Source organism: Miniopterus natalensis, chromosome 3, assembly GCF_054644295.1.
Source record: "Miniopterus natalensis isolate mMinNat1 chromosome 3, mMinNat1.hap1, whole genome shotgun sequence".
Taxonomy (NCBI): Eukaryota; Metazoa; Chordata; class Mammalia; order Chiroptera; family Miniopteridae; genus Miniopterus; species Miniopterus natalensis.
The window spans coordinates 93562665-93572514 of NC_142083.1; the positions used below are offsets into that span (position 1 = coordinate 93562665).

General features: G+C 54.5%; 2 protein-coding genes across 4 annotated transcripts; one reads left to right on the forward strand and one right to left on the reverse strand.

The window, feature by feature from the left end:
• Positions 1-414: 414 nt before the first annotated feature.
• Positions 415-6706, reverse strand: MLST8 (MTOR associated protein MLST8). 3 transcript variants are annotated; one of them, XM_016208044.2, is made up of 9 exons: positions 6520-6706; positions 5504-5678; positions 5272-5323; positions 5026-5188; positions 4499-4574; positions 4264-4416; positions 3321-3445; positions 2991-3154; positions 415-2841 (listed from the first exon to the last, which is right to left on the reverse strand). In XM_016208044.2, exons 2-9 carry the CDS (start codon positions 5630-5632, stop codon positions 2723-2725), a joined length of 981 nt encoding a protein of 326 aa, XP_016063530.1. In that variant the 5' UTR covers positions 5633-5678; positions 6520-6706; the 3' UTR covers positions 415-2722. The 3 variants fall into 3 exon arrangements, with proteins under 3 accessions (XP_016063530.1, XP_016063531.1, XP_016063529.1); XM_016208045.2 differs by lacking the exon at positions 6520-6706 and having other exon boundaries at positions 5272-5320; positions 5504-6464; XM_016208043.2 differs by lacking the exon at positions 6520-6706 and having other exon boundaries at positions 5504-6463.
• On the forward strand, positions 741-2440 carry BRICD5 (BRICHOS domain containing 5). The gene is made up of 6 exons (XM_087815709.1): positions 741-914; positions 1091-1213; positions 1403-1558; positions 1638-1739; positions 2005-2158; positions 2242-2440. Exons 1-6 carry the CDS (start codon positions 864-866, stop codon positions 2334-2336), a joined length of 681 nt encoding a protein of 226 aa, XP_087671835.1. The 5' UTR covers positions 741-863; the 3' UTR covers positions 2337-2440.
• Positions 6707-9850: the final 3144 nt, after the last annotated feature.

Genomic DNA, 9850 nt, shown 5'->3' on the forward strand with positions numbered 1-9850 from the left:
AACAGGTTCTGAAGATCCAGGAAAAATGAAGCAGAAAGCAAACAGAATAGAAAAGGGCTCCTGGTGAGGACACCCATGTTGTGAAAGCTGCCAGTGCCGGGGGAGCCCTGATTGTTGCAATCCACAGTGTCAAGTGACTGGAGATGCAAGCTACGAGACAGGGCCATAGCACAATTCAGTTAGAGAAAGCCATGCTGGTCAGGGCAGAGGCTGGTGGACACGAGGCTGACTGAACCATCCCAGGTGTGGGGGGGTTCAAGTAGGCTACCTTTACTGCAGTGGAGCCTCCTGGGAGCCATCCTGGTCTCAGGCATGTGGTCTTGTGGGATGTTACCCAGCCCATCCTGTGTTGTGGGGGATGGGAAGTGGCTGGGGTGCATGGGGAGGGAAGTAGGGTGGTGGTGCAGAGTCCAATATCAATCTTTCATAATAGGCATTTATTGGTTTGCTGTGTGCCAGGCCCTGTGCCCAGCCCTAGGAGTCGAGGTAACCCAGGAGACTGGAAACAGGCCTGTTTTGGAATAATTAATCTGCCCCCAACCAGACTCTACAAAGTTGCTCTTGCCAGCAGGTCTTGATTTCCACAATGGCCATGCTCTTGTGCCCTACCTGGTTTGTGCTCTCTGGTTAGCATAGACCAGGTGTCAGGAGAGCCAGGCATGGTGACAAGCACACCCCTCCCCCACTCCCAGGTAGATGGGAAAGGGCTGTCTTGGCTCAGGTAGCTGGGCTGGGGAGGAGGCAGTAGGGTCAGGAGGGGAGGGGGCCAGGACGGCTGTTTGGCTTATCAGAGGCTCCTGAGGTTTCCCTGGCTGACTCCAAGGGGTGGCAGACAATCAGTGCATTGTCACCAGGGCTGCATCATGGAGCAGGGGAGCTGCTGTGCAGAGGACCCCAGGCCTGGGCCTGTCAGGGTGAGTGCCTCCCACCACCCAGTGCCCTCTCCTAGGACAAAGACCCAGGGCATGCCCTGAGTGGGGGACAAGAGGGCAGCACCCATCACTCACTCCTCTTCAGCCCCCTACCTTCCCTGAGCCAGCCTGCTCCCTGGTGTCTGCTCCAGGCTCCACTGACTGCAATGTGCCCCGAGGTGAAGACCAGGCCCTGCCATGGGGGCTGGAGAGCCCTGGGTCTGCTGCTGCTGCTGCTGGCATTGGCTGCTACTGGGGCTGTGGCTGGAGGGCTTCTTGGCTTTGCTCACAGCCCTCCCAAGGTGAGCCTCCTCAGGACCTGGGCAGGGGTAGGGGTGCAGAGAGTGGGAAGGGGGAGGAGAGGCGAGCACAACCAGCTTACAGGGGGAGGACAATGGAGTGGGAGAGGTCAAAAGCCTCAAAGCCGGGCTGGGGAAAGAGGGTTGAGGGCTGCCCCACCCTGCCCAGCTGAGCTGTGGCTTCCCACTCAGCCACTGCTACAGATGCTCCGTCTGACCATCCCGAGCCCCAGGGTGTACCAGTTCAACCAAACTGCCCAGGTGGACGTGGCCCGGAATGTGGCAACCATCAGGGTAACCCCGGCTCAGAGCAACCGCAGCTGGGCGGTGCTGTTCGATGGGCAGAGCGTGAGTTGGCTGGTGGGGAGGAGGGGGTCGCTGCCAAAAGGTGTTCAGGTAGATTTGCCTTACCTGCCTGCCTCCCCAGGGCTGTGTCTGTTACCGCCCTGCGGAGCACCAGGCCTGCTTCCTCCACCTGATGGAGCCTAGAGATCGCAAGACCCTGCAGCTTCTGGTGAACACCTCAAGGGTGAGCAGCCCCCATACTCGCACGGTCAGGCTTCCCAGGCCAGGGGCCAGACAAAGGGTCCTGTGTACAGCCTTGGCCTGGGGTGGGTTGGGGCTCTGGTTTCAGGGAACAGAAGCTCTATCTTCCCTTTGCTGAGACTGCTGACAAGCGCTGAGGGCAGAGCTGGCACAGTGCTGGCTTGCTTGTCCAACGATTCATGGGCCCTGCCTAGCCAAAAGCAGTGCAAGTATCCCTGGCCCATGGCCCACCAGAGCCTTCTCTGCAGACCCAGGGGCCTAACAGCCCCAGCCAGGATACCCACTATGCCCAGGAGCTGCTGGCAGTGCTTGGGAGCCGTGAGGTGGACCCTGCCCAGGTGGGGGCTTCAGTGCGGCACTTTTGCACAAAGACCCCCATTTACTGGGCCCGTCGAGCAGAGGGTGAGTCGGGGCGGCTATGGGGAGAGGCCTGGGCTCCCATGGACAGTTCGGGAAATGGGGTTCACAGAGGTCCCTCCCGCCAGGGCCCCGGAGGCAGCGGCTGATCTACCTATGCATCGACATCTGCTTCCCGAGCAACATCTGCGTGTCAGTCTGTTTTTATTACCTCCCAGACTGAGCCCCTAGCCCACCCAGCCCCACAAGCCAGCCAGCTGGACGGCCCTGTCATCACTACCATGGAAGGCAGCCACCGGCGGGGGCTAATAAACCCCTCCACCTGGCCATGATAGTGTTCTCTGTGGCCTTGGGACATGTAACAGGCGGGGAGGGAGAAAAGCACTGGCTTGGGGGTGGGCAGCAACCAGACTGGCTTGGGTCAGCCTCCTGAGCCCTGTCACATCCAGATAAGCAACTGGGGGCTAAAAGAGCTCCTGGGCAGACCAGCTTGGCCAATCTAGGCTGGCCAAGGCTAGCCCATGGGGGTTCGCTCTGACTTGGCAGCTGAACAGTCACATCTAGCCAGTGCTGCCTGATGGCTGCCTGCAATCCCAAGGGGGGTACAGGCTAGCCCAACACACTGTCGTTGAAGGCCAAGCAGACCACGGCTTTCTGATGACCACCATATTCTCTCTTGATCTCTCCGGTCTCCACGCACCAGAGCCGGGCCAGGTTGTCAGAGGAAGCTGCAGGGAGGGGAGGATATTGGTAGCAGCTCAAGATTTGGCCCCAGGCTGGGCCACACTGGAATCTGGCTCCCAGGTAGCAGGGAAGCAGCAGCAGCCACCACTGGGCTAGCGGGGTAAGGAGATAGGGTAGGGTAGGTCGGACTCACCGGTGACAATGTACTGGGAGTCCCCTGAGAAGGCACAGCCCCACATCCAGCCTCGGGATGACTCTCCAGGGTTACTGCTCTTGATGCTCAACTCCGTCATCAGGGAGAAGTTGGATGTCCTCCAAATCTTGCACGTCTGGTCGGCTGAGCAGGTGGCAAGGAGCCTAGGGGTGGGTATAAGTGTGGTGAGGATGTCATCAGTAGCCACTCCAACCCTGCACCCCCTTGCAATCTACCAAGCAGGCCTGGATCCATCAAGCCCCAGCCCCAGGCAGGTCCCTTCCTCCCGCAGCCATGGTGAACTCCTGGTGCCTTAGGCCCCGCACACACGTGGAGTCTGGGCTGAAGCGGCACTGCAGGGCGTAGCGGGTGTGTGCTGGGATCTTGGTCTTGGGGATGAGCTGTGTCACCTCATCGCCAATGCCCCCCGTCAGATTCCAGACATAGCAGTTCCCCTGCAGGGTAGGAGGAAAGTCATGGGAGGACCAGACCCTCCAGTCTAACACATGGACAAGGATGCCCTAGCAGGTAGACCCAGACTAGGGGCTACCATCCAACACTGGCTGTACACAGGGGATCTGGGGGCCAGGGACATCTTGCAGGCACATCTGGTCCTGCCTGCAGGGAGCACCTTAGAGGCCTGGCCCCAATTAGGCCTGAAAGCAGGCTGAAAGCAGGAGGCCATGTCTAGCCTTCTTAATGCTGCTGGCCAACCAGAATGTGAAAAATGAGATGGGAGGAGGGCACCCCAGAAAGGGAACAGAAGCACAAAGGCTCAGAGTAGAGGAGTCGGGGGGTGTTGTGGAACAAGTGATTTAATACACATTAAAGGGAGAAAATGAGGCTGGACAGGAGATCAGGGGCCAAACCACAGCATCTTGAGGCCCTGGTAAGAAGGCAGGGTCATCATGGTATTTATGAAGGGAACAGTGGTACTGCTGAAAAATGCCCTGGTGGCAGAAAGAGAATGGACTGGGGTGAGGGGAGGTCAGAGAAGAGGGAGGGAGGCCACAAGAAGGGAAGACAAGGGAAACTTGGACCAGGAAATGATGGGGTGGGTGACACAGATGAGAGATTCAGGAGATGGAATCTGTTGGTGGGGCTACAGCAGGTAATGAGAGGTGGCATCTTGACTTTGGTGACTGGGTTGGAGCTGGAGCACAGGAAGGGGAAGCAGGACTGTGGGATAAGGGGAGGGGCCTGGGGGACATCTGGGAAATAAGGAGCTGGGTGCTGAGCTGGTCTCCCCCACTGAAGCCACCCCAGGACTCACAGTGCTATTGACTGCTGCCATGTAGCTTGCATCTGGGTCAATGTGGGCAGATGTGATGGAGACCTCAGGCTCAGGGATCAGCTGCTCATTGTGGTCAGTTTTTAAGTCCCAGATGTGGATAGCGCCGCTCTGGTCACCCACAATGAGCTCTGCCTGGGATGCAGGGGAGGTGAGGTAAGGCAGGACCCCTGCCCTCCAAAGCCCCAGGGTGCCCAGCCCTGTGCATGCCCCTCACCTGGTTGGGGTGCAGACACACACAGTTAATAGGTGCGTTCACCTGGAAGATCCGCTGACACTGCAGGTTGCGGGACCTTTGGGGTAGGAGATATCACTGTCTGTAGGAGACGCTGTTGGTGCCCCATCCAGATGCCCTTTCCCTGGCCATTTATCCTTAACCCTCTGCTAATAGGAGCTGACCCACAGGAGATACTTGGGAAGCTCAGCACTCACCAGGGGCAGCCTGAAGCTAATGATTGACTCAGAGGGGGCATAAAGGCCAGTCCACTGCCTCAAGGCAGGACTGGCTCTTTGATGCAATTTATTTTCCAGAGCTCCCTGTGGGGTCAGGCTGAGGCAGGACTCATCTGTGTGTGGCTTTCTCCCTTCCCTAACCTGCTTTCCTCAACTTCAATAAATCACCTACATGGTAAACCCTGTCTCAGCCTTTGCTGAGAGGGAACCCCACCTAAGTCACTCTCCAGCCTGGCCCTCACCCCCATACATCCAGTACCCCCACACATCCCTCCTGCCTGGCACCCACACCTGAGGTCCCAGATCCGGGCAGTGCAGTCCTCCCCACCCGTGTACATCCAGCGGCCATCCTCATGGAAGCCCACAGATGCGATGTTCTTATTGACCCCGTCATAGCTGATGATGGGGTTGGGGTTATTGGAGTTGAGATCATACATGCGGATGTGCTGGTAACCTGTGGACACAAGCCAAACTGAGGTTTGTCTGTGCCTAGATCAACCCACCAGAGGTTAGGAGTCAGGCTGAGGGTACAGGTACCTGCAGCAGCAATCATGCTGCGGTCGGGTGTGATCTCCAGTGCATTCACCTGCTATGTCTGTTAAGGAGGATGACCAGTAGAGCAGCCCTGGGGTCAGGGGCCCCTTAAGGCCTCCACCATCTGACTCAGCTGCTGCTGTATCCTCCCCACCCCAGGCCTTTGCCCAGGCTGTGATTCCCCACCAGGGGTCCTGTCCAGCACCACCCTCCCCACCGCCCCAGCAGAGGATACAGAGTCCTGGTGCTGCACTGTGCGGGTGCAGATTCCGCTATGGGCCTGCCAAAACCGAACGGTGTGGTCATAGCCTGCAGTAGCCAAGATGACAGGGTCACTGCCCACCGTGCCTGGGGACGGGTTCATGTTGTAGCTGCTTGGAAGACTAGGCAGGGGTCAAAGGTCAGAGCATCTGGAAAACAGAAAGGTGAGTATGTCTTCTATGTCCTAAACTAGCAATTTTCAACCATTTATATATCATGGCACACATAAACTAATTACTAAAATTCTGTGGCACACCAAAATATATATATTTTGCTGATCTGACAAAAAATAAGTATGATTTTGACTCATTTACATCAGAAGGCTATTGTGTTGGCTGTTGTCATTTTTTTATTTGACAATCTAAGGGGAAAGAGGTCAGTGCCCCTGACTAAATAGTCAGGTATTGCATGTTCTAAAAATTCTTGCGGGCCCGGCCGGGCGTGGCTTAGCGGTTGAGCATCGACCCAGGATCCAGGCGATAAGGGTTCGATTCCCGGTCAGGGCACATGCCGGGGTGGCGGGCTAGATCCCCAGTCGGGGGCGTGCAGGAGGCAGCCGATCCATGACTCTCTCATCATGGATGTTTCTATTTCTCTTTCTCCCTCTCCTTTCCTCTCTATGAAATCAATAAAGATACATTTAAAAAAATAAAAAATAAATTTAAAAAAATTCTTGCGGCACACCGGTTGGAAATCGCTGTCCTAAACAGATTATCAGTCCACTTGGGGAGACAGAAACTGAGGATCAGAGAGGTTAGGGACACGCCTGGCAAGCGGCCAGGGGCAGCCTCCCAGCTCCAAGGCGTGTGCTCTGTTCCGGACCCCAAAGTCTCGTCCCAGACGCCACCCCACCCGCCACCCGCAGGGGGCAGTCACGCCCCTAAAGCCCCTCTGCCGCAAGGATGGGTCGCGCCTGCGCAAGGAGGCAGATGGGCCGCCGGGAAAGCGGAGGGCTGTGGCTGCGCATGCGTAGCAGGCCAGCGGCTAGACCTGATGTGAGGGGGTCCTTCGTGGCGGGGCCCCGGCGCTCCCCGGTGCTCCGCCGGCCGTCCTGGCTCTGTCCCACTGAGCTAGCTTCCTCCGGGCGCGCTTTCGCGGCCACACAGTAGCCGCTTTCTAGCCCTCGTTCGGCGACCTCCCTACCGTACAGGCGGCTCCGCGCTCCGCCCTCAGTCCAGGACGTCGAGCGGAGCCAGAGTGAGTCGATAGAGTCTGAGGCCGAGCTTAGAGTTATCGATGGGCTGCTAGGGCGACACCACGGCTGTATTGGGGTGGGTGGGACGAGACCAAAGTTCTGGTGCAGGGTGCCTGTCCGTCCCGGGAAGAACCGGTGGAGACCTTGGTGCTGCCTGGCGGCGCGGGGTAGATGGACCAAGCTGTGGCCCCTGCTTTCGCCTCACTCAAGCACCCCTCCCTTGTGACACGACTACTCATGTCCCATGCTTGGGTCCCGAGGCCGGGGCGCGCTGCCCCTTCCATCCCCTACGCCCCATGCCGGGTAGGATTCCCAGGTACATTATGGGACGCTTGGTTACATTTGATTTTCAGATAAGTAGCAATAACTTTTGTATATATATAAGTAGGTCCTAAATGTTGCGTGAGGTAAACTAGAAAGTTATTCGTTGCTTATGTGAAATTCAAATGTAACGAGGCATCCTGCAGTTTGCGCTAAATCTGGCAACCCTAGTCTAGGCACTTGCAGGCCTTTCTAGCCCTGTCCTGACTCTCCTCCATTCCCCCAACGCAGTCCAGTGACCTCTCCAAAACTGGGAGAGGTCCCTCATACTTTATTTTTCCATTTCAGACCCACGCTCCACGCACGTGGCCTCACCCTTTTTCACAGAAAAAGAATGCTTAAGATAGGCTCTCCCACTGTTAGCGCTTAAAACGTAACTGTACCTCCACCCCCTTCCTTATCTGGCCCTTTGACCAAGGCCACATCCTCCAGCCCATCCACCCAGGCCCTGGATCCCAGGAACCTTCCTTCCTGTACCTCCCCCACCTCCACTCCTTCCTCCTCCCCAGACTTTAAACTCCATAAAACAACCCAAAACTCTCCTTCCAGCCAGCACTCTCTCCTTCAAAGAGCTGTTGTCACTGCCTTGCTGGCTCCACATCCTCACTTCCCACTCACTCCCCTTGCTGTCAGGTCTTTCTTTTACTCCCAGTTCTCCAGTTAAAATGTCACAAGGGGCCCAGTTGGGCGTGGCTCAGAGGTTGAGCATGGACCTAGGATCCAGGTGATCTCGGTTGGATTCCTGGTCAGGGCAGATGCCTGGGTTGCTGTCTGGATCCCCAGTCGGGGGGCGTGCAGGAGGCAGCTGATCAATGACAACTCTCTCATCATTGATGTTTCTATCTCTCTTCATTTCTCTGAAATCAATAAAGATAGATTTAAAAAAAAAAAAGTCGAAAGGGCCCTGGCTGATTTGGCTCAATGGTTAGAGCATCTGGCCCAGAGACTGAAGGGTCCCAGTTTTGATTCCTGCCAAGGGCATGTACCTCGGTTGCAGCCTCCATCCCTGGCCTCTGTTAGGGCAGTGAGGGGGCAACCAATTGATGTGTTTCTCTCACACCGATCTCGCTCTCTCTCTTTCTCCCTTCCACTTTCTCTGAAAAGCAATGGAAAAAATATCTTCGGGTGAGGGTTAAAAAAAAAAATGTCACAAGGTCACTGCCCTTCTCACACTGCCAAACCCAGTCGATATGTTTCTTTCTGAAAATTGACACATCTGCACAGTGGTTGACATCACTGCTCCTGAAAAGCTCCTGTTGCCTAGCTCCTTGTCGAGTCAATCAGTCTCTTTCTCTTCCCCTAAAGGCTGGTTGGGGCCCTTCACAGTTCTTGTCTCTGCACATCACACTGTCCCTAGAGGTTTTGTTCATTCTCCAGGACTTCTAATACCACCATCCCTGCTCCGATGCCTTTCTACCCTGTCTCCAGCTCAGATCTAGCACCCTGTGAGACAGTGTCCCTGCTAGTCCTCACCGATACCTCCATTTTTCATAGCAAAGACAATTCACCATGGACCTATACCCCTCTCTGTGCTAGGCACATCCACCACCCACTCTTCCATAACAGCCTCCGGACCTGCCTCCGCACACCGCTGGCCCCACTTCAGGCTATCCTGCACATTGCAAAACGGTCTTTTAAAAACCTAAGTCTTGCCCAGCCAGGCATGGCTCAGTGGTTGAGCATTGACCTAGGATCCAGGCGATCCGGGTTTGATTTACGGTCAGGGCACATGCCGGGGTTCCGGGCTCAATCCCCAGTTGGGGGCGTGCAGGAGGCAGCTGATTAATGACTCTCTCATCATTGATGTTTCTATCTCTCTCTCTCCCTCTCCTTTCCTCTCTCTGAAATCAATAAGATATATTAAAAAAAAAACACCTAAGTCTGAGCCCTGTTAGAAGTCTTCAGGGGTTTCCTGTTCCCCTCCTGGGCCTGGCCTCTACAGACCCTGCAGCAGAAACCCTCTCTTCTCTATAAGCCACTTGCTCCATGCTCCATCTGGCCAGAGTAGATGATTTGCCACCACACTCCCTTCTGAACCTTTCCCCATACCTAGGATGCTTTCCCCTCCACCTCTTCATCTATTGAACTCCTGGTTTTCAGCACCTTTCATAGCATTTTGAGGGCTTATGTGTGTGGGTATTATGCTGTTTTTGTTTTAATTGAGGTGAAATTTACATAATATGAAATTAACCATTTTCAAAATTTGTGGCACTTAGTACATTTACAAAGTTGTGCAACCACCACCTCTATCTAGTTCCAGAATATTTTCATCACCCCAAAAGAAGACCCCATACCCATTATACAGCCTCCCCTCATTTCCCCTCCTCTCTCAAGCCCCTAGCTCCTGTCAACCACTACTCTACTTTCTGTTTCTATGGATTTGCCTATTCTGGATATTTTGTTTTTTTAAAAATTCCCCCCATTTCTCCACACCCTCCCTTTAAGTATCAACTTGGTCTCAGTCTGTTTCTGTTTTGTGCGTATATATATATATATAATTTTAGATTCAACATATAAGTGAAATCATAGGGTATTTGTTTTTTTTTCTGTCTCACTTATTTCATTTAGCATAATACCCCTAGGTCCAACAATGTTATTGAAAATGGCAAGATTTCATTATTTTAACAGCTGAATAATATCCTGTTGTGTATATATATCACACCTTCGACTTGTAGGTTACTTCCATATCTTGGTTATTACTAGTAATGCTGCAAGTGAACATAGGAGTGCATATCTCTTTTTGAATTAGTGGTTTTATTTTCTTCAGATAAATACTCAGAAGTGGAATTGCTGGGTTATATGGTA